Source organism: Xenopus laevis, chromosome 7L (genome assembly GCF_017654675.1).
Source record: "Xenopus laevis strain J_2021 chromosome 7L, Xenopus_laevis_v10.1, whole genome shotgun sequence".
NCBI classification, from domain to species: domain Eukaryota; kingdom Metazoa; phylum Chordata; class Amphibia; order Anura; family Pipidae; genus Xenopus; species Xenopus laevis.
Window position 1 is genome coordinate 37,507,895 of NC_054383.1, and position 24,913 is coordinate 37,532,807.

Sequence of the window (24,913 nt, forward strand, 5' to 3'; positions counted from 1 at the left end):
TGAGTCTTCACATGATAAACCTTTTTCTCACTGAATTGAATCTGGGCCAATGTCAAATAAACTGAAGCTACAAACCACTGTTGGTATAATTTCTATCATCTAGTTAAAATGCTGAAAAGGGTGGTTCACTTAAGAATTACTGCTGTAAATGTGGCTGGCATTCTGAAAAATCTCTAACCAAATCCTGGATTTGGTGCACACCTAACTTTTAGAGTATGGCACACATAGGGCAGGCAGAGTATGGCACACACAGAGAGCATAGGGAAGGCAGAGTATGGCACACACAGAGAGCATAGGGCAGGCAGAGTATAGCACACACAAGGAGCATAGGGCAGGCAGAGTATGGCACACACAGAGAGCATAGGGCAGGCAGAGTATGGAACACACAGAGAGCATAGGGCAGGCAGAATGCAGCAGGAGACAGGGAAACCTATCATGGCCACTCTAAGATGAACAGTTCATACTGTGCTACATACAGTGTGAACTATGTGAGCACTTTCTGTCTGGGTGTGTAGTACAGGGCTTCAGGGGTGTGAACAATAGAGTAGTAACAAGTGGAAACAATGCAGGGGGATCACATGTGTGGACAATGAAGGATTTTATACAGTAGTTTGAATCTGAAGTGTGAACAATGCAGGGAACAGTTAATCTCTGTAGTGATACCTTTTAAAGCTTACACAAGGTAAGCAGTCACAGCAGGCAGACTTTCATGTGGGGGAGCACACAATAAGACAACCCTGCTATAGAGGAAGCAGACTCCAACCTCCCCCCCCCCAAACATTGCGGTTTGCTTTCTCAATAGTTATTCCATTACACTATTGGGTGTCAAATTCCAGTTCAGCCCACAATATTCATCAGAATGTGACTACCAAATAAAAAAATAAACCCTTCTTGTTAGTAATTATCATTGACCTCTATGCATTTAACACTGCTGTTCACACTTTTGTCCGTGACATTGCTTTTTGGTTTTGTTTTTTGTTGTATTACTATTTTACAATTATGATTGTGTTTCCACTCATCTCACAAACATCCTCAACTCCAAGTATGTACCTTTCCACTCCAGTACCACAAACACCTACCAGGGCAGCAATGTTAGGGTAAAGTGCAGGGCAATACACATTTCCCTTGACACTCCAAGCTTTCCTGAAAATGGATCCACTTCTCCACCAAATATTTACAATATTCTGGAGTAGGAAGAACGGACTACTGCAGTAGTTCATTAAGTGGTGCAAGGGTGGCAGGAAAAATAAAATGGGACTTGAACAGAAACTTCAGTTACAAAAAAAAAGGGCAATAGGACCTTCCAGTAAGAGGATCAATGAAAGTATGATTGGAGATAAAAAAAAGTTAAACCAACAGAGGGTAATGCCATGTAGACTGATAGAATGGATATTTGTTAGGAAAAGACAATGGAAAACAGTGGAAAACAATACACAGATGCCATTTTTTTTGCATTTGGTGATCATTCATGTCATGTAATAACAGTTTATGTTGACTGTGGTGCTCGGAACTATACTATAGTTGCAGAAGTGGTAAATAGGACAGACATCTATAAGTAGCACAGAAACCAGCATCAGAAAACTATACTAGATTATATGAATTAAAATCAAGTTGCATTACTGTTCCAAGGGATAAAGAGAATCATCTGCAGTTGATGAAGCTGAAGGGCAATTCAGCAAATAAAAGCTAGATATGAAAAAGGCAAAGAGCTAACTTGATATGATTTGTTGGTGCCTAGCTGCTTGACTAGTGAATTTGCATTTTTCAGAATTATAACATGGAGAGTATTTGCATTACACAAAAGACTATTGTTGTACTAAAATAATCTGAACTCTGTTATCATATATATATGCTTTCCACAGTAATGTTAATAAGAAGCCAGCTCATTTAACAACACATGATGTATGGCACGTAGTAAATTTACCAATTGATCAGGGTTATCTAGGGATCTTTCACCTTCGCCCATAGACCTGTCTGGCGTCTCGCGTCAAGACTTTAACGGGCGTCGGCGACATTTTGTCGGTGGTGAATTTTAGGCGAAACTAAACAGGTCAAATTCGCCCATCCCTACTCCTTATACATTTAGGGGCAGATTCATCAAAGGTCGAGGTGAATTTTTGAATGAAAACAATTTGAATTTCAAGCTATTTTTTGTGTACTTTGACTAGGGAATAGTCGAAGTAAATTAGAATATCGAAATTTATCATGTACTGTCTCTTTAAAAATTCAACATCAACCATTCGCCATCTAAAACCTGCCGAATTGCTGTTTTAGCCTATGGGGGACCTCCTAGAACCTATTTGGAGTCAAAGTTTTTTTTGGGAAAAGCTTTGAAACGAATTTGATTGATTGTGCTATTAATTTGATTCCAACAATTCAAATTCAGCCAAATATGGACCTATTCAATCGAAAATGGACCTATTTGACCCAAAAAAAACCTTCAACTTAATTTTGTTTGGTCTTTTTGAATTCGAATTTTTAAGTTTTTTCAATCCTAAATTTGGCCCTTGATAAATATGCCCCTTAATTATGGTGCAGTTATCTAGGTTTCTGAATAAACTTTGCACCCAGGAGCTATTCATGATATGGGAGCTGAAGATGGGAAATGATACCCTGTGCAATTCTACATGACTTTTTAACCAATAACAATTATTATTGCAATTAGAAGAGCATCAGATTCACAAAACTCAATTTATTCTGGGAATAACCCTTCAGAATGACAATGTTTAAGGAAATCTAGGAATCAACTTGCACCAATTTTAATTTGGTATAAGTTTTTTGGTGTTATTAATGCCGTTTTGCTGGAGTAATTAAAATTATATTTTGGGGGTAGAGTGGAGTAAAATAAATACATGGAGTTCAGACTACAGGTATGGCATCTGTTATTTACAATGCTTGGAACCTGGGGTTTTTTGGATAAGGGTTCTTAATGCCTTAAGTCTTCTAAAAAATCATTTAAACATTGATAAAACAGAATAGGATTATTGCCTCCAACGAGGATTAATTATATCTTAACTATCCCCCAAGTGTCAAGTCCATTAGCTCCAAATAGATAAATCTTCTGTTGAATTTGATTGGGAGAGTGGCTTTCTATAAAATTATTCTCTTTCCCAAGCTAATTTACAGTACCATCTCCTACAGCTGCCATTACTGCTAAAACACAAAAGTGTAAAAGAACTAGATTAGGCCTTAAATCACTTTCTTTAGGTGAAAAACCCAAAGATTTCTCTAAATAAACCAAACAACCAAAATGTTTTGGTGGCCTTAATATACCTGACCTAAGGATATTTAATCTTGCGGCCCTCTCAAGATATCTTGTAGACTGGCTGTCTGGTATGGGGAAATTTATGAATGTAGCAATTGAACTTGTTTTAGTCAACAAGGCAAAAGTGATAGAATGTCTTAATAAATCCTGGAAAAGCCAAAATTCAGAGGTTAAACAGAAGCCATTGTACAGAGATACAATTATGCGTTACAATACCAATTATGAGTTTACTCCTTTTCTTCCTTTACAAGATAATTCTAATTGTAATGCTTCCTTTCCTTTACTTTGATTTATTGAACAAAAAAAAGAGAGAAAATATCTCTCTTTTGAGATCTAACTATTAACTTTGAGATTCATTTTTGAAGTCATGGCACTGCTTTGTATTTGTTTTTCTTTTCTGTTTATATACCTTGAAAGTTTATTACCTTATTGATACCAGGCCCGGACTGGCAATCTGTGGGTTCTGGCAAATGCCAGAGGGGCTGCTGTACGGCTCCATAAAAGTTACCATATAGTGGGCTGGTAGGAGGCTGTTTGGGCCTCTGTGTACTTGGAATGACAGGGCCTATTTTGACTCCCAGTCCAGGCCTGATTGATACTATAAGTTTCATGGACTGTATTATTGTATTCCTAATATTCTGTCATTGCTAACACTACCGCAATTCATTCTATACCTACTGACATGTGACACGTATATTAAGATCTTGTTTGTTAACATTGTCGTATGTTAATCTGGTGGTTTATTCCTTTAAATGCCAATTAAAATATTGAAAGCCTATGGGAAGATGGCCTTCCTGTAATTTAAGCTTTATGGATAAAGGTTTTCTGGATAACAGGTCCCATACCTGTATTGTGAAAGTGGTATTTAATTATTCTCTAGAATAGAGAACAATTTACCCTAATTTATCTCAACTCCACTGTACCTACATACAGAGGTTATGAATTATATGGGCCTTGGCAGATCATTGCACTGGTGGGTGCATCTTGCAGAAAATAATACTAGGAATAAGCTGCACCCCTCTGGCCCCTTCGCCAATTCTGATATGTGAAAAGAAACTTTAAAAGACATCATCTTATGGGTTGTTTGTAATCAGTATGGGTTTATTAAAGCTTATACACAAGGGGGGTTGTGGGAGCACCCGCATTGCTAAGTAAAAATATATATAAGTATAAGGGAAAGTGCTACTGGCATATCCAAATGGGTCAGTGCACATTCCCTGGGCCCCTGTCTAAGTAATTCAGTAGATATGCAAATGCATGTGTTAACAAAGACAGGGGTTTTTAGTTGCAAAGTTATGATCATAAAGTTGAAAAGCCACCATACCACGTCAAGGTAAACCCCATATGGCGGTCCCTAACTTGTTTACCTACCAGTCATAGTATTGAGGATCCTGTGTCTCTCTGCATAATAGCAATAGTAAAGTAAAAAGTAAAAGTCTGCTGAACCTTGGTTTCTGGAGGGCTAAATCCTCCCCCGCTGCTGAATTGCAGCTTTTAAGAGAGAGTGATTGCCCAAACCAACGCCCATTTTTGACAAAAATGTATAAATATGGTGCAGTTAAAAGCATAGGGCCACTATTAAAGCTTAGTTAACAGCATATATGTGGCACTGTAAAAAAAATAAGTAAAAATAAATAATGGAAATGGGTAGATAAAATGTAAAATTGAATGACATTTCAATGTCTTCAGAGGAGTTTTGGAACAAGTATATAGCACAATAAATAATGGGTTACTGTAAGAGGTCCAAGGAGACACTGGCACACAAAGGCAAGTAACAGCAGGGTTATACCCTTGCGTGTTTATTCTGCAAACATGCAACGTTGCACGTTTGCAGAATAAACACGCAAGGGTATAACCCTGCTGTTACTTGCCTTTGTGTGCCAGTGTCTCCTTGGATTGTTTGCTGAGGGGGGTGCCGATCCCTCCAACACCGTGCACCAGGCGCTGAACTGCTGAAGGCCAGGGTTGTGCGAGCGGGCTACATCACTTTACTGTAAGAGGCACATTTATCAAAGGGTGAATTTCGAATTCATGCGAGTTTTTAAAAACTCCCCTAAACTCCCATAAATTTGAAATTTGATCAATTGAAATTTATCAATGAAATAGATAATTAAATCGACCGAAAATGTTAAAAACTGTATTCAAATTTTTTCACTGAAAAAAACTTGAATGTCAGTAAGGGCTCTTACAGACAAGCATTTTTAGCTGACCTCCCCTGCGTTTCCAGTTTCATGCGTTCAGCTACAGGGGAGAGCAGGAGTAGACGCACTGAATTCTTTTCAATGGGGCTGTACTCACACAGACGCATGTAAGGGCCGAACGCAGGTTGGGACGCAGCATGTTAATTTTTCTGCGTTAAGCGATTACATGCGTGCGCTATTCCTGCTCTCCCCTGCAGCTGAACGCATGAAACCGGAACGCAGGGAACCGCAGCTAAAAACGCTCGTCTGTAAGAGCCCCTAGGCTGCAAGCAACTCCAAATTGACCTCTCCCATTGACAGCAATTTGGCAGGTTTTAGGTGGCGAATAGTCAAATTCGAGTTCTATAAGGGCCAGAGTATGATAAATCTCGAAAATCGAATTAGAATTTTTTTCTAATTTGAATAATTCCTTAGTCGAATTTGACAGTTTTCACCATAAAAAAAATGAAAATTTTAATTTTCAATTCGACCCTTGATAAATCTACTCCTAAGTGTTAGATGATAGTTGCATAGACCGCCTCATATGCATTCCTACTATCCCTCACTAAAGATCAAGTTCATGACTTAAATTAAGGCCACACACTATGCCATGTGAGACAGTTGTGAGTATATAGGGGTATTCACTAGAATAGCTAAATCAAGGTGAAAAGGTGGTGATACCTCAGAAGAAGTAACCTAAATTATATCCATATAATTATGTTTTAATGCAGCAAAATTGTCTCGAGATGATGTTACTCAACTCCTTAAGCAACACAGACGAAAAGAACTGCAAGAAAGGCAAAAACTATACAGGTACTATAATGTTCAATAAACATCTCTATATGTGATAATATATAAACTAAAGTTCTCTATATGTAATAGTTTAACTGAGTAAATGTTAACTCTATCTATATGTATCTACCTGTATTAGCATGTATACTGTATATATTAGTATTATATGAATTCAAATACACCAAAACCTCAAGTTTACATCCTAATTTTAATTGTTTTTATCGTTGCCCCACCAATTTATAATGCATGATATATTTCCTGGATTTACACCATTTTTTTTAGGACCCCTGAAAAATGTGAAACGGGGTTTCTACTTCTATTAATATTTAACAAAAATCAAATCTCCCAGTAGACATGCTGATGAACTTGTCCGTCTTTTACTTTCACAACATTTGGCTGATTTTTAGCCAGATATCAGGCAGGCCAGCTTTAGAATAGAGGCATCATCTTCTGAAGTAAATTAAAGAAATACACTAATTTGTGTGTGTTATAGCTCACGGTAGCAGTAAGACAGTAAGGCCGGTCAACATAGACAATCTGGCTGCCCAGTAAAGAAGTAGATAAGGGTACCCTATGCTTCAAGCTAGAGTTAGATCTGTTAGCATAGAGTACGTAGTTGTTTCAAGAGGAACTAGGTTGTCAAGCCCCAAGTTTGCACCAGGTGCTAAGCAGTGCCGCAGGCAACCCAGAAAGAGGTGGAAGAGACTTGTTTTGGGGGTTGAAAGTTGTTAGAACTTAGAAGTAACATGAAATGGGCATTAACTGTTCCAGTCTGATATATTACTTAAAGGAAAACTATACCCCTCAAACAATGTAGGTCTTTATAAAAGGATATTGCATAAAACAGCTCATATGTAAAACCCTGTTTCATGAAATAAAACATTTTCTTAATAATATACTTTTTTAGTAGTATGTGCCATTGGGTAATCTTAAATAGAAAATTGCCATTTTAAAAAATAAGGGCCGCCCCCTGGGAACGTACGATCCACGGTGCACACAAACACACCCAATAAAGCATACATGTTAGGTCACATGAGCCAATTAACAGACAGAGTTCTGTCTTTTGCTTCCACACTTCTTCCTGTTACTGTATTTCTGGTCAGGTGATCTCTGAGGCAGCACACAGACCATCACGAAATGGTGGTTCAAGGCAAGAGATGTAAAAGGCCAGTTTTTACTTAAATATATATTCCAGTTTGGTAAGATTCTTTCATATGCCACTTCATTGTTGTTTAAGTGTTAATTTTTGGGGTATAGTTTTCCTTTAATAGATTTATCAGAAGAATTTCCTAGTTACATTAGAAAAAATAAAAAAATGTAGCTCAGCAATAGGGCAATTGGTTGCTAATCCTCAATTTAGGTTTTTATGTAGAGTTTTCATCATTACTATGTATTTAACTAAAAAAAATGTTACATTAAATTTAGAAAACTGACCCATTATAGGTGAAATAAGATGAAACTATGGATCAGTATTTGTACATAATCTGTATGTTTACACCCTTTCATTGCACAGTGCTTCAAAATATGTTGGTGTTTTATAAACATATAGTAATAAAATGATTTAATGACACGTCACATTTCTCAGTAATTTTGTTCCTTGCCTATAGATGGAAAGAGTGGCATCCTGGTTTCCCCCTGAGCATTGATGCACATTCTTACCATGACTTGCCACATGACATTCAATTTGACAGTGAAAAAGGAGTTGATTTTATCTTAAATTACACCAAAGCGTAAGTGAAAAACATAAACCTGATCTTTCCATGTTGCTGTGCTTTGTAAATAAGTCCTATTAGAGTTTATATATTATATACATTATATATTAGATATTATTATAATATATTATAATAATATTATAATATATTATATTATATACAGTATTATTATAATATAAACAGCAATACAATACATCCAAAAGATAAATAGTTAGCATAAACACTCCTGTTGTTAAAGACTCACAGAGTGGAGGGACGACCCAGGTGCTCCAGCCCCAGGCTCTCAGCTCAAAGAAGCGGACATAAACTGTAAAAATCCCATGAACTTTATTAACCAGCTTCCATTGCATCATGTAACAGGCAACTCTTCCTAAGAAGCGGACATAAACTGTATAGCAACAAAAAATTGAGGGTGTAGGGTACACTGCAGGCCAAGCCAAGTCAGACCAAGAAGTTAAAAGGAGAATATTTGAAGAAGGGGCGCTTAAGGGGTGATATGATAACTATGTATAAATATATAAGGGGATCATATAATAATCTCTCTAATGTTTTATTTACCAGAAGGTCTTTCCAGCTGAAACAAGGTCACCCATTCCGTTTAGCAGAAAAGAGGTTCCGCCTAAATAGTCGGAAGGGGTTTTTTACAGTGAGAGCTGTGAAGATGTGAAGTTCTCTTCCTGAATCAGCTGTACAGGCTGATACATTAGATAGCTTTAAGAAGGGGTTGGATCTCTTTTTAGCAAGTGATGGAATACAGGGTTATGGGAGATAGCTCATAGTACAAGTTGATCCAGGGACTTGTCCGATTGCCATTTTGGAGTCAGGAAGGAATTATTTCCCCCTCTGAGGCAAATTGGAGAGGCTACAGATGGGGTTTTTTACCTTCCTCAGGATCAACTGGCAGTTAGGCAGGTTAAAAAAGTTTAAAAAAAGTTGAACTTGATGGACATGTGTCTTTTTTCAACATAACTTACTACGTTACTGTTACATTTAGAATTAGGCTCGTCTGTTAATTTTAGCCTGATCACACACCAAACACAAAAAAGCAATCAACTTTGTTTGTGTGTTTTTTAATACAGATATTATCAAACTTTAAGTTTGTGCAGGATATAGCACATTCTGTCACCCTACAAGATAGGGGTACTCTGAATTTTGCTGGAGTATATTAGAACCACCCTTACTGATGCTTATAAAAAGGATCAACACTGTTGATGAATGTTTTTACAGGCAATTTATATATTAGATTGATTTTTGTACGTTTTGAGGAAGTTGTTCTTCACACGCTTTAGAAAGTCATAACCACATACATTCCTTCCTATTTTATTTGCTTGTCTTTCTGTTAACATAAACAATCTTTCTCTCTGTACTATATATATATATATATATATATATATATATATACATATATATATATATATATATTTATATATATATATATATATATATATATATATATATATAGTATTTATACATTTTTAAATGATTTCCATTTTCTATGTAATTATAAAACTGCACCTTGAATTTGATTTTAATAAATGTTTAAATTATATATGAAGACTTAAGGTACAGTGATCCAAAAAACCCATGTCCCAAGCATTCTGGATAATAGGTCCCATACCTGTATATCATACACAAAAGCCATGAATATCCTGAAAATTATATTCTTATAAATGGTGCTTACACAAGATATCTCGGTGTTGCTGATCGTGCATTTCACAAGATATCTCGGTGTTGCTGATCGTTTTTTCACTATTTAATCTATTTACGTTGCGAGGCAAACTTTAAAAGTGGAGTGCTGCCCACACGAAGATATAAATATATATATATATCTATATATATATATATATTTATATATATATATATATATATATATATATATATGTATATATATAGATCCAAGTGCTTGCACTCTGAGCCAATCTTTTAGAACACTTCAGGTGCTGGGGCAAATAAGTTTATATATTACTTTTCAAAGGACCCGCACTTTTATTCATACTTGAGTATCCAACGTTTCAGCTCTCATTAGGGCCTTAAAAAAAGTTATTATTTCATGAATTTGGAGTGCAGGGAATTGTTTGTAGAAGCAGGTATTGCTTGGGGAATTGCTTGTAGCAGCAGGTAGGGGTCAGGCAAAACAGTTCCACAGAAGAGAAAGGAGGCTCAGTTTGGCAATACAAAGTTCTCAGGCTCCTGTCTGTGGCTTATTTTCACAATGTACAAAAGTAAACAGGCACAACTTTGGTGCTTAAAGGGATACTGTCATGGGAAAAAATTTTTATTTCAAAATGCATCGGTTAATAGTGCTGCTCCAGCAGAATTCTGCACTGAAATCCATTTCTCAAAAGAGCAAACAGATTTTTTTATATTCAATTTTGAAATCTGACATGGGGCTAGACATATTGTCAATTTCCCAGCTGCCCCAAGTCATGTGACTTGTGCTCTGATAAACTTCAATCACTCTTTACTGCTGTACTGCAAGTTGGAGTGATATCACCCCCCTCCCTTTCTCCCCCCCCAGCAGCCAAACAAAATAACAATGGGAAGGTAACCAGATAACAGCTCCCTAACACAAAATAACAGCTGCCTGGTAGATCTAAGAACAGCACTAAATAGTAAAAACTCATGTCCCACTGAGACACATTCAGTTACATTGAGAAGGAAAAACAGCAGCCTGCCGAAAGCATTTCTCTCCTAAAGTGCAGGCACAAGTCACATGACCAGGGGCAGCTGGGAAATTGACAAAATGTCTAGCCCCATGTCAGATTTCAGAATTGAATATAAAAAATCAGTTTGCTCTTTTGAGAAACGGATTTCAGTGCAGAATTCTGCTGGAGCAGCACTATTAACTGATTCATTTTGGAAAATTTTTTTTTTCCCATGACAGTATCCCTTTAAGAAGGAAACAATAACGCAAAGTCTCATCAGAGATAAACTTGAGCACCTATAACAAACACCAATAATAATCGATAATCCATATTTGTGCATTCAGTACAAGCAGAGGGCAATGGGAGATTGGATTTTCTTTCCTCATAGACCAAATGGTTTCCTGTGCTATCAAGATTCATTGCAAGCTATTTAAGCTCATTCCATTACAAGGTGTCAGGTGTACAGAAAGTAGAACCTTACTGAACCAGGTTTAATAATAAAGTACAAATATTCCAAAACATTTACTAAAGATATGTCAAGTTAAATAAATGGTGAGGTTCAATGATGCTTCATAAATAACCCTTCCCAGCAAAATTATAGAATTATTTCCTTTTATTATTCCTATTATTTCATATTATAGCTTTTATTTCCTTTTATTTCCAAGTTCAGAAGTTCAGCTCATGCATACACCATACATCTATAGTAGTATACAGGTATGGGATCTGTTTTCTGGAAACCCATTATCCAGAAAACTCTAAATGATGGGATTGCCTTTATCGTTGACCCCGTTTTAACCAAATAATTCACATATTTAAAAATGATCTCCCTTTTCTCTGCAATAATCAAACAGTACATTGTACTTGTTCCTAATTTAGATATGAATGATCCTTATAGGAGGCAAAACAATCCTTTTGGGTTTATTTATTGTATAAATATTTACTGATTTTTAGAACATGTGAAGTACATAGATCCAAATTACAGAAACATCCCTTACTTGGAAAATCCCAGGTTCCAAGCATTCTGGGTACCTGTATAACCATTTTATTAATGCCTTCTGAACCAGTAATAACTAGACTACTGAAATTAGCTACATCCAAATGCCATTTCCAGCCTCTATTCATTCTTTCAATGAACTTGATGGTTGAAAAATGATTGCTAAATATTGTTTTGTAATATAATGGTTTTATATTTTAACATAACATTTAAAAGACCTGAATATGAACCATGGATAATTCTGCCTTGCAGGATGGAAAACCTCTTTGTTAACAGCTTTATGCACATGTTCCAGTCGTCATGGAATGACTTTGCTGACTTTGAGAAGATCTTCGTTAGAATCAGCAATACAATTTCAGGTTTTTTATTCAGTAAAATAAAAATGTATTTTGGTGTGTTTGTCTGCATGTCTGTGTAAATATTTGACACCACTGGACCAAATTGGGTTGATCCGATCATTGGACCACCGGGCAAAAAACTTAATGATATGGTGAGCCTATAGCACAGGGGTCCCCAACCTTTTTTTACCAGTGAGCCACATTAAAAAATAAAAAGAGTTGGGGAGCAACACAGGCATGGAAAAACTTCATGGGGTGCCAAATAAGGGCTGTGATTGGCTATTTGGTGGCCCCTATGTGGACTGGCAGCCTGCAGTAGACTCTGTTTGGCAGTACAACTGGTTTTTATACAACCAAAACTTGTCTCCAAACCTGGAATTCAAAAATAAGCACCTGCTTTGAGACCACTGGGAGCAACATCCAAGGGGTTGGAGAGCAACATGTTGCTCGCGAGCTACTGGTTGGGGATCACTGCTATAGCAACTTGACAGTATGATGCAGTCAATGCCTAATGGGATATTCTAACCTGTCTGATTTTGCCTAAATTATTGGCCAGGCAGGCCAACATGAGTGCCCCATATACAGGTCATTGAGTGCCTAAACTTTGAGATAAGAAGGGGCTCTTTACATGAAAGATATAGTTACCACCCAGCTGGTATTTTACCAAGGCCTGACTGGTCTAGTGGGACATTAGGAAAAAAACCAGTGGAGCCTGACCCTCGTGGGGGCCAACTGACCCAGACCTGATCATTAGTGATTGTCCTGTTTCGCTTCGCTGCAAAATTTGCAAAACAGCAAAAAATTTTAGAAAAATCGTGAAATAGGAAAGTTCCCTAAAAATTTGTGAAATTCTAACGTTTTCACAAAAAAATCTTAAAATTCGGACGTTTTCACTCAAAAATCATGAAATTTGAAGGATTTCACGCAAAATCGGGAAATTTGAAGGCTTTCACAAAAAAAAGTGAAAACCGGAAATTGATGCCGGCGAATTTTCACAGGAGATTCACAAATTTATTCGCTGGTGGCGAAAACGCAGGAATTCTCTGCGAATTCGTGCCAGGCGAATTTATTCACCCATCACTACTGATTGTGCCACAAGAGGAGAAGAAGGTACGTGGGGAAAGAGTTGTGGCTGGGGGGGCGGGGTGATCCGACCCTCTTGACATGACAGCCCACCCCCTTTCGATGCCGCCTCATACCACCATCCCTCCCCCACCAACCAGTAAAACATTTTTGAAAAGTTGGCAATCCTAATGAAGGACATATCTGTGAAAAAAGTTATCAGTTTCTCCTAATAAAATAGGCAAAAATAATGTTCAGCACCAGCCCTGCTCATTGAACTCATGTGGATACATGTGGTATACTATAAATGTGCCCATGGGGAGGGTTAATTCAAATAAATGTGACCTGGGTTTTATTTTACAGCTTCTTAACCCCTTTGTCTTTTGCAGGCAAGATAGTAAACCTGTGTATTAGGGTCAGTGCCTTGCGATGAGTCAAAAATATACATATTTCTCATTTATGAATGAAAATTTTGGGGGAAAAAATTGTGGTATCATTATTTTTTCCTGATCCAATAATGAAATTGTCACTTTGACAGAATATGTGATGCAACATTGGCAGGAAGATTTTATGTTTGGATACCAGTTTCTGAATGGCTGCAACCCTGTAATGATTACAAAATGCAAACAAATCCCGGCCAATTTCCCTGTGACAAATGAAATGGTAGAATGCAGCCTGGAACGGAATCTGACTTTAGAGCAAGAGATTGAGGTATATACTATATACTGTATATGACAGCTTCAAATGTCAGAATGTTTTTTTTTTTTCAATATAAATACTCAAATGAAAGCATTGTACAAACAAATATATATATTGTGTTAACCAACAAAGTTTCAAGCAAGCTACTTATGACTTGATATGGTAGGATTTTAAAATTGAGGTTTCACCTATGCAAAACCCACTTTTGATTGGATGGACACCATTAATCTTTAAAGGACAGCGGAACATAAAATAACCCCAACATAGTAATACCTAACATATGGAAAACACAGCAGAGAATGAAAGCAAGGTTCTGATTGGTTGCTCTGGTGCCGTTTAGAAAGTTTTTTGTAAATTAGCTCCCACTTTTACATTGGTTTTTTTTTTAATCACAGATATTTGCATACATCTGAAATATTAATTAGTCCAGAGACATGTGACCAAAACAGGGCAGGGACCTCTTTCCTCTTGTCTCTTTAGCATTTTTCTTGTAACTGTATTTTGTATTAATTTTTTTATAATATTTTTAGATTATTGTATTACCCTTATTGTATTATGCTCAATGAATACAAATATACATACACACCTATGAAAATTCAGCGGCACAGAAGCCAAAGCATTCTTCATTACTATATTAAAATGAGCCAATAGGAATTATTATTTTATTATACACCCTTTAAACTGAAGATACATACAGTAGAACCCCCATTTTACGTTTTTCAAGGGACCAGGGAAAAAATTATGTTAAATCCGGGAAAGAGTAACTTTTTCTTCAAGTATTGAAGCACAGGAGTCGGTTTTACTATGAGATACAATATTTACTGTGTTAATATTTATTGCAGTGTTAATGTTACACTATGGGGGGCATGTGCAAGGCTTCAGTCAAATACACAATCTAAAGCAATGTGATTGGTGCAGGACTGTATAAGGGGCAGACTAATTGGAATTGGCCATTAACAGGCAGAACCGTGGCAAAATATAAATTTGGTTAGTATTTTAAACCTATTTATTTCCCAAATAATAACATTCATAGAGGGAAAAAAGGCAGTTTTTAGGAACATCAGGACAACATTTTGTTGGAAAATCCTGGAAAACATTATTGTATTGTATTGTATTGTATTACGATACATTCGAGTATCAGTATACAGTATTATAAAAATGTGTAGTCTGATTTCATTACATTTTCTTTATTCCTACAGAAGGGAAATATTTTTATTGTTGATTACCATCTTCTGGACGGCATCTCTGCCAACAAAACTGACCCCTGCACCATACAGCACATTGCTGCTCCCATCTGTTTGTTATACAAGAATCTGGAAAACAAGATTGTCCCGATTGCAATACAGGTACATTATTAGTTTCATATGTTTTTAAAGAGCCAGGAGCATATTATGTTCTATAATGTGGGAAACTAATATGAGACAAAAACATAACAAGATACGATAAAATGAGTGTCCTGCATAAATAGGCTTGATGCTGGGGAAGCCTAGAGTTACTGCCAGATTGTTCACCTCGAAGGTAACTTTTAATATGTTGGAATGGAATGGCCATTCTCAGCAATCAATTTTTTCTTCATTTTTAATTTTTATATAGTTTTTTTTATTTACTTCTTCTACCTCTTTCCAGATTTCAAATGGGGGGGTCACTAAACCCATCAACCAAAATGCTTTTGCTCTGTGATGCTACAGTTTTATTGTAACTGTTACTTTTTATTTATTATCTCTCTATTCAAACCCTTCCCTATTCATCTTCCATTCTTTTGCTCAGACAACTTCCTGGTTGTTAAGGTAATTTGGACCCTAGCAACCAAATACTCCTGAAATGTCAAGCTGTCTGCATTATATTTATGATACCTGTATATACAGGTATGGGACCTGTTATCTAGAATGATTGAGAGCTGGGGTTTGCCGGCTAAGGGATCTTTCTATAATTTGGAGCTCCATACCTTGAGTCTACTAAAAAATTATTTAAACATATTGTTTTGCATACAACTATGATTTATTATATCTTAGTTGAGATCAAGTATGTACTGTTTAATTTCAACAGAGAAAAGGAATTTGTCTGTCTATTGGAGATGGCATTTCCGTAATTCTGAGCTTTCTGAATAACTGCCTTCTCGATAACAGATCCTATGCCATCTGATAATGATAATGTGCTATGCTATCTGATAACGATAATATTTATCTTGAATAAAAATGACTTGAAGGGGAGAAGTCTAATTTGTATAATGGTGTTATCCAATATTTTGATATTATTTTAGTATAACTGATATGCACTCAAAATAGTAAAGTTTATTCATGTTTCACATTCTATGTAATTAGTATTCTTGCTATGCTTTACAGCTAAATCAAGAGCCTGGACCAGAAAACCCAATATTTCTGCCATCAGATGCACATTATGACTGGTTATTAGCTAAAATATGGGTGCGGTCATCTGATTTCCATGTTCACCAAACTGTGAGCCACCTCTTGAGGTCTCATCTTCTTTCAGAGGTTTTCGCAATAGCAATGTTTCGGCAGTTGCCTGCTGTTCACCCTGTTTTCAAGGTAGAACTTTTTTCCAAAACTGAACAGATCATGAATAATGTGAATTTGTTAGTTAAAGGGAGAACAAGAAAATGGGAGGTAGGAAAAAGGGAAATGGGAATCTGAAGGTTAGAAGGGGTAGAAGATTCTGTGCAAAGAGAGAGTGTAATGAGGAGAAGGGCCCAGGGTTGAGGAGAAGGGCCCAGGGTTTGGGGCGATATCCCGGCTGTCGGTTAAATCAGTAAAAAGAGAATATGGAAAGAAGAAGTTGAAGCAACTCCGCTTTCATGTTTCCGGAGTAACTGGAGGAGAAAGGTTGTAGTGTATAAAAATGTTGGCATCTGACACTGACCTTATGAATGTCTCATCAATGAGATGCATTTGTCCCCATTTTTATTAAATATACTGCATCATAATTGTCTCTTAATTGCTTTCCTAGTGCTTCCTTTCTTAACTTTCAAGTAGATTATCCCTAGCAATTCAGCAAACCTTTTGTGTATCTTTAACTTTGTACAGCTCTCAAACCCTATTAGCCTGCAGATATCAAATTATTTAACAATGGCTGCTTTGTGCCTAAAGCTTGCTACATATGCACAGATCTTTCACACAATTCTGTCAGTTTATGACCAACCTATAAAATTGCGTGTGGAAGTGCTACAATCCAAAGTAATAGATTGTAAGGAAGACTCGAAATTTGTGCAATCAGAATTCCCTATGTGGCGTAATGATTGCACCGTCTCTAAACTATCAGTTCTTATCTTGGATCGTGCCGCAGTGCGTGTTACCTCCTGCCATGGAGTATTTTTCAATGTCCAATGTTGCAGTCTAGACAATTAGTGAGAAATGATACATCCCAGCATGGAATAGAAAAGTCCTCACCTTTCAATGTGAGAATAATAAAGCACAGAACAAACAGTAGCACGCTACAAAACAGTATAGGAGAAGGTGAATGCTATTTATATTTATTTAATTTTAAGTGAAAATACTAAGTTCCCTTTTTCTTCTTTTAGCTCCTAATACCTCATGTGCGATTCACTATTGCCATCAATACAAAAGCTCGGGAACAACTGATCTGTGAATGTGGTCTGTTTGATAAGGTTTGTCTCTGACCCAATTCTGGGATTGGTATAATGTGTATTCGTAATTATTATTTTTTTCCAGTAACTGAAATCAGGATCAGCCATTTCAGATCTTCTTGATCCTCCTCCTCATAAAACTGTAGCTACAACACTTATCAAAGATCGAATTTTTCTGTATTCCTTAAATGAACTTGAATGAACTCACAACTCGAATGGTTTGTACTAAATGGAAAAAACTCAAATCAGCGAGTTTGTGGTTAACAAAACTGTGTGGATTGATTGAGTTTTTGGCTGGAAAAAAATCAAATCGCTCAAGTTGACCAAGTTTTTGGGCAAAACCCTCTGAAAAAAACATTATGAAAGCAAATAACATCTTCAAATGGTTCAAGGGACCTCTGCCATTGACTCCTACATGACCTTGACAGGTTTTACATGGTGTATTTTCAGATTCAGGCTATTTCTAGGGTCACGGTATAATAAATCTCGAAAAATTCAGTTTGCATTGTATCAGGGATGTATCTATGGAGGAGGCAGACCTTGCTGTTGAAGAGGGCCCAGAAAGGCCCTAATTGATGATCATTTTCAATAAATCTTGGTCTACTTATCAATTTTTTGGAGCCCTGAATAAAATTTGCTGTGGGGCCCAGTAACAACTGGTTACACCACTGCATTATATATAAAGAGACAAATGGTGGACATAGCCCAGCTGCATGTGATTAAGCTTGGGTGGCTTTCCTTCCAACACTCTCATTTAATTAAAACGGTAAATATTTTGTCAGGGGCAGTGGTTGGATTTCTAGGTTAGGCCTAGAAAAACTGGACAGCTAAAAAATACATGTTCTCTGCTTGATAGCTTAAAAGCTCAGATACATAAGGCAGATCAGTGTGGTGGGGGGGGGTAAGGTGGCTGATGGGGTTGCCTAGGTTGCCTGGCTAGCCACCTCACCCCCCCCCACTGCGCACAACAAGGGAATGAGGGTTGGGGGAGGTAAACAATGTGCAGATGGTAGGGGGACAAAAAAGAGGTAAGTGTCTAGTGTCCTTCACCATTAGACAACATCTAGACATGTGCCTATTCTGCCTACCCCTAGTTACAGCTCTGAGGCCAACTGCATATATTTCTATGTAATCCCATGATAAGCACAAATGTATGTGTATAAACTTGTGACATGCCACAATACAAATTGGAGTGTATTTCTCCCGTGTACTTAGGAGTCTGTTTCTGCAGAGTGGTAATATGAATCTACTTCTTGAACTAGGTGGCTTCCTATAACGTCATTGCTGCTTTTCGTCCGAAAGGTTCTACAGAGATTATTTGCCAAATACTGACACTGCCTGCTTTTCTTTTCAGGCAAATGCCACTGGAGGTGGTGGGCATGTGGAGCTGCTGCTACGCGCAATGAAGTATTTTACGTATGAGTCCCTTTGCTTTCCTGAGGCAATCCGAATGAGAGGAATGGAAAATACAGAAGAGATTCCATATTATTTTTATAGAGATGATGGCTTGAAAGTTTGGGACGCAACAGTAAAGTAAGAAAAACCTTGGTGGTTTTGAAATCTTGTAGCTTGTTTTTCTTTATAGAACCAGGAACCATGTACTCCCATTTGTGGGGCCTGTTCCACTCGGCAAAGAAAGTAGGCAGGGTTTAGCTTGCTCCCTGATATTTGCCTCCGCCGTATGGAAGAGTGGGATGTTATGGAGCAATAGTTGTAAAAACTGAATCAAATGGTACAAGTAGCTTTATTTTCAACCTTAACCTCGACCTTTCGACCTTAAGTCAACCTTAACATCCCTAGTTAATGCCTTGAAATGATGGGAAATATGAGAACGTATGTATAAATATTTCCCTATTTGTTTGTTTGCTCTATAATGGTGATAGTGTCTCAGACTGCCATGTTAGTCAATATATTAGTGTAAGCTTGGGACCTCCAAATAAGGGCCCAGATTCCCAACACAGTACCCCAAAAAACACTCCTGTATTGTCTCTCCGTATTGTTTGTCATGACTTTGCCAGTATGCAATAAGTAACATTATTATTTTTAGGCATAATAGTGATTCATGTAAATATCCACTCATTTCATACAGCTTTGTGAGAGATGTGGTGAACGTTTACTATGCAAGTGATCAAACTATATGTGAGGATGAAGAACTTCAAGCTTTTTTGAAGGACGTTTTTGTGTATGGACTTCGGGACAATAAAGAGTCAGGTAAAGACCAATTTAAAATTTGCCCCATGTATTTAAACATGTTAAAAATGGGGATGGGGGTGGGAAAGTCAATTGCTCTTTAAAATATTTAATTATAAACATTTTTATAAATTCAAAATGAAACAATCTGTGTTAAAGCACTATGCAATGGCATTAATAACTAGTGTTTGGCCATTTGCAGCTATAGAAGCTAATTCTGTAGGACTAGTGGAACTAGTGTAATGCTTATTACTATTCAAATGATTTTAATGTGCTGCTCCATTGTACCCAACTGGAAATCCCAAACTGCGCCCTTGCTTCAGGAGCTAAAAAGCAATATAAATAGCAATAAAGAGTTTGAGCATGGATTGTCCTCATCCAGAACAAAATTTCCTCAATCTTAGATATCTGGTAAGCCTGGGAATTTTCTAAAATCTAAAATCTAAAAAGGTAGGCAGAGACTCAAAGAAGAAAATGTACTAAATCCTGATAGGAATGACAGATTGTTGCTTCAATCCTAGTATAACAGTTCTTTACTATTCAGTTCTCCACTTTACATTTCCTCTCTTCCTCTTTACCTTCCTAGTACCTTTCTGGACACAGTACCATTTATTATTAATGATGGGCGAATTTATTCGCCTGGCACAAATTCGTGGCGAATTCCTGCAATTCACCGCCGGCGAATCAATTCATGAAACCGCTGCGTAAATTCGCCGGCGTCAAAAAAAAAATGGACGCTGTCTGTCTGTACAAAATAGAGATAATTATTCTTTTGATGCCAATTTAAACAAGTAAAAAGAAAACCCCTATTTATGCACTGTAATGACACATAAATCAAAGGAATGCAAAATGTCACTGCTGCACCATTTTTTTTTCTATATTGAATCTTAATAGGAACTATGTAATAACGTGCCTTTGGATAGTACTGTATATACAAAAATAATGAAACATATTTTCTTTCTGTTTATAGGATTTCCCAAAACTATTAAGACCAAAGACAAATTAATTGAATATCTGACATTAGTTATATTCACTGCATCCAGTCAGCACGCAGCTGTGAATTTTGGGCAGGTATGTCAATGTTTTTTTAATTCTGTTCAACATATTCCAACAATATTTATCAAATAGCAAATCATGTGGTTGATTGTGAAAAAATGTCAGTTAAGATGGCAGCACGGAAATGTGTACGTTGGTTTCACCTTCCTGTTTACTCAAAATCATCAGACTTACAGTAAATATGGAAAGTTACATTATGCTCTGCTTTTGTTATGCCACCTTGTTTTTGAAACTTACATTTATAGTCTTAGTGTCGGTAGACTGTATATATATGTATATATGTAAGACTGATGTGAGCTAAGTGAAGAATAATCTGTTGGTTACAGTAAACTGGATTTGAATGGGATAAGGATATATGGATTTCCATTCTTCTTCTTGCAAACCAGGAATGGAAACAGCCTTGTGTTTGCTGAAAACACTAGTCAGTAAGGTTGGGAAGTTTGCAGTGAGATTTGATCATTTTGCAGGGTGGGGAACATGCGAGTTACTCATAGTAACACAGAAAAAAGACAAACACCCATTAAGTTTAACCTTAATCTTTTTATAACCTGCCTAACTGCTAGTTGATCCAGAGGAAGGCAAAAAAATGTTTGAAGCCTCTCCAAGTTGCCTCAGAGGGGGAAAAAAACCTTCCTGACTCCAAGATAGCAATCTGATTAGTCCCTGGATCAATTTGTACTATGAGCTATCTTCCATAACTACACCTTTTGATTTGCAGCACACCACTTACTTCTTATTGCTGGGTGCATCCATATCCCGGGCTGTTTCCAAGCCCAACACAACAACAGGTTCCAAGTAGGGAACATCCCTACTAACATCCCGGAAGTATCCATCATAGTTAACAATTCCACTATCACCCCCTCTCCCCAGGCCTGGTGCCTTGGGGTTATCCTAGATTCTGCCCTGTCATTCACTCCTCATATCCAGTCACTTATTAAATCATGTCACTTAAACCTAAGGAACATATCCAAAATACGATCATTTATCACCCAAGATGCTGCCAAAATTCTTATTCACTCTCTCATCATATCACGTCTAGACTACTGTAACTCTCTTTTAATTGGCCTTCCCCTCCAGAGGCTGTCACCTCTCCAGTCCATAATGAACACTGCTGCGAGGCTCAAATACCTCAGCAACTGCTCCTCCTCTGCCTCGCCATTCTGTCAATCCCTGCACTGGCTTCCGTTACCTTTCAGAATCAAATTCAAATTAATGACACTGACTTTCAAAGCACTTCATAACTCTGCCCCACCCTACATCTCTGAACTCATCTCTATATACTCACCCAATCGCTTACTACGCTCCTCTACTGACCAGCTACTCAACACTTCTCTCATTACCTCCTCACATGCTCGTATTCAAGACTTTGCAAGGGCTGCACCCCTCCTCTGGAACTCTCTCCCACGGTCTGTCCGACTTTCTCCCAACCTTTCTGCTTTCAAGAAATCTCTGAAAACGCACTTCTTTCGAGAAGCCTACCCTCACTCTGCTTAACTACCAAATGCAACACCACATACAGTACCACATTTCTCATCCACTTAATTCGATCTTACCCACTCCCACACCTTGTGTATTACTCCCCTCCCTTTAGACTGTATGCCTATGCATAGGGCCTTCCTCACCTTTTGTACCTGTATTGATTGTGATGTATGTAACTCCATATGTTCTATGTATATAATTCATGTGATTTAGTTGTATAATCACATTTACTTTACAGTGCTACGCAATATGTTGGCGCTATATAAATAGATGTTATTAATAATAATAATAATAATAATATTAATAGGGAAGAAGCACACCAGCTCAGCCAGGCCTATAACACATTTATTTGCAGAAGTATTAGAAGCACAAGCTTTCGCGGATTAACCCCTTCCTCAGGTGCAACACCTTCTGCAAATAAATGTGTTAAATTATTGCCTGGCTGAGCTGCCGTGCTTCTTCCCTACTTGGAACCTATCTCCCATAACCCTGTATTCCCTCACTTGCTAAAAAGCTATCCAACCCTTCTTAAAGCTATCTAATGTATCAGCATGGTGTATAAACAATATTAAACTGTTGGAGACATGCTATAAAAGATTCTTCCTTTAAAAATCCTGTCCTTGCCACAAGGAGCAGGTGATATCAGGCACATTAAGGTGTAGCCTGATTAGACTTCAGATATGATTTAGTTATGATCATTTGTGCTGGGAGAGAAGTTTAATTGGTGTGAGAAATGTTGAATTATTATTGCTACAAATAATCTAATAAACATTTATTTAACATGTATTGCTTTGTACCCTACAGTATGACTGGTGTTCATGGATTCCAAATTCCCCTCCTACTATGCGTAAGCCTCCACCTACTGAGAAAGGTGTTGTCACAATTGAGTTTATTATTGAAAGCCTGCCAGACAGAGGGCGCTCTTGCTGGCACCTTGGAGCTGTGTGGGCATTAAGTCAGTTCCAGGACAATGAGGTGAGTAACACACATTTTTTGAATAATGATAGAGTAATACAGGCAGTCAAATTTATAGGGGAAGGGGGTGTTTAATCCTAAAACAATCTCATGTGTTATTGCTTCCCAATCACTTTTAATTAATGATTTCAGCAGGGTTGGATTCAATGTGAAAATCTGCATTTTGTCATCAGCAAAACCACAGGACACCATTGACTGATACATATTGCACAAGAAAAGGTGCAACAAAAAATGCCCTTTGACATCAATGTATTTTGTGTGAGTGTATGGAGGGGTCAGTGTTACTGTGTGTATGTATGGATGCTGGGTTTCATTACTTACAAGGCTCTTCCACATAACAGATATTCATTTGTGAAGGTGCAGCTCAGCCAGGAATGATCGTTGGCAAATTAAATCCCAGTCATGGTTTTACCAGTACATTGCTTTTACATTTGTACTGATCATGGCGATCATTGCATGTTGTGCCTTTGTGCATTTACCTCCTCAAAACTGCTCACATTTGTTGCCTGTTCTTATCTAGATATTTCTAGGTTACTACCCAGATGAGCATTTTGTTGAGAAATCAGTTAAGGAAGCGATGGTGAAACTTCGAAAGAACCTTGAGGAAATCACCAGTTTCATCCAAGACCGAAACAAGAACAAGAAGTTGCCTTATTATTATATGTCACCAGACAGGATCCCGAATAGCGTTGCTGTCTAAATAAGTCAAGATGTAAAATTGGATGTGAACCATATTTTCAGGGAAAAAAAACCCGTACGTGTAAAGTGTAAAACCAAATCTGCAGTGACATCTAACATGATATTTTTGAAGCCACAAAATTACACACTCATGCAGATATAGCTAAAAAATTGAATTTATTATCACATATTAAAATCCATTAGCCTAGCTAAGGCTTTTTATGGGGTCTAATGGATTTTAATATGTGATAAATTAAATTTTTTAACGATACAGTATATGCATGAGTATGTCATTTTGTGGCTTGATATATGTCTCTTTTGGCCACTAGAGGTCTCTCATGCATTGGCTCATGAAACCACTTGGAAATACAAGTAGAAGTCTGTATAATGTTAACATGTGCCTCTATTATAATATCAAACTATGTTGCTGCCTGTACCATATGCATTTTTAGTAGAATGTAACATTGCATCCACATGCCCACAGCAAAATATATTTCTGAGCCCCTGACCATTCTGGGAATATGGACAGCATGTGGAATAGAAGGAGGGCCACAAGTGCAGTTATGCAGGAGGGGGAGTAGGAATCCTAAGACTTTACCTAGCACCCTCTCCTCCTGGTGGCCCTATAGCCACAAAGAGTGCCCACCTATAATCATGCTACTTATTTTCAGTATCTATCAATGTATATAGCAACCACACACAAATGTTGGAGTTCTCAAGGCTCTCGTTCTAAGTGATTGTAGAGAAATCATATACAATATTTAGTTTCCATCCATAATGCCATGTTGTCCTGTCTTACCAGGAGTGTCCATACTTTAGTAATGTGGGGTCTACTTTTAGTGATGTTGTCCCATTATGCTCTACATCCATAATATCACTGTTAGCATTCTGTTCCATGGAAAATATTACTTAAATATTATTGATTTATAAGAAAATTTATATTACTATATTTAAAAAACAACTATTTCTTATGTAACTAACAGAATAAATATCTGAAGGAAAAGAATAAAACAGGAGGGTGATTTAGACGAGCTGTTTGTTGACAGTGTCTTGAGATCTACTGATCACCAACTAAAGGTCTACTGGTAGATCCTGCTCTACCTTTTGGAGACCCCGTCTTAGACCATGCACAACTGTAATAAGAACCATCACTCTGTGGGTGTTGTTAATATGACTATGTCATTCAGCAATTAAGCAACATTCGCTTTGCACAACAATTTCGAAACTTGTAAATAACTGACAAATTG

At 37.2% G+C, this 24,913-nt stretch overlaps 1 protein-coding gene across 2 annotated transcripts in view; it reads left to right on the forward strand.

Annotated features, from left to right (window-relative positions):
* alox5.L (arachidonate 5-lipoxygenase L homeolog) overlaps positions 1-24,560 on the forward strand; it is a 40,999-nt gene extending 16,439 nt beyond the window's left edge. The window contains exons 3-14 of one of the 2 annotated variants that reach the window (XM_018225374.2): positions 6,177-6,258; positions 7,845-7,967; positions 11,841-11,947; positions 13,527-13,699; positions 14,887-15,033; positions 16,030-16,233; positions 17,223-17,309; positions 18,643-18,821; positions 19,378-19,499; positions 20,449-20,549; positions 22,818-22,988; positions 23,509-24,559. In XM_018225374.2, coding sequence (XP_018080863.1) covers positions 6,177-6,258; positions 7,845-7,967; positions 11,841-11,947; positions 13,527-13,699; positions 14,887-15,033; positions 16,030-16,233; positions 17,223-17,309; positions 18,643-18,821; positions 19,378-19,499; positions 20,449-20,549; positions 22,818-22,988; positions 23,509-23,688 — 1,676 coding nt within the window. In that variant the 3' untranslated portion in view covers positions 23,689-24,559. Of the gene's footprint in view, positions 1-6,176; positions 6,259-7,844; positions 7,968-11,840; positions 11,948-13,526; positions 13,700-14,886; positions 15,034-16,029; positions 16,234-17,222; positions 17,310-18,642; positions 18,822-19,377; positions 19,500-20,448; positions 20,550-22,817; positions 22,989-23,508 lie in introns of both variants that reach the window. The other variant, XM_018225375.2, reaches the window with a different exon arrangement.
* The last annotated feature ends 353 nt before the right edge of the window (positions 24,561-24,913 follow it).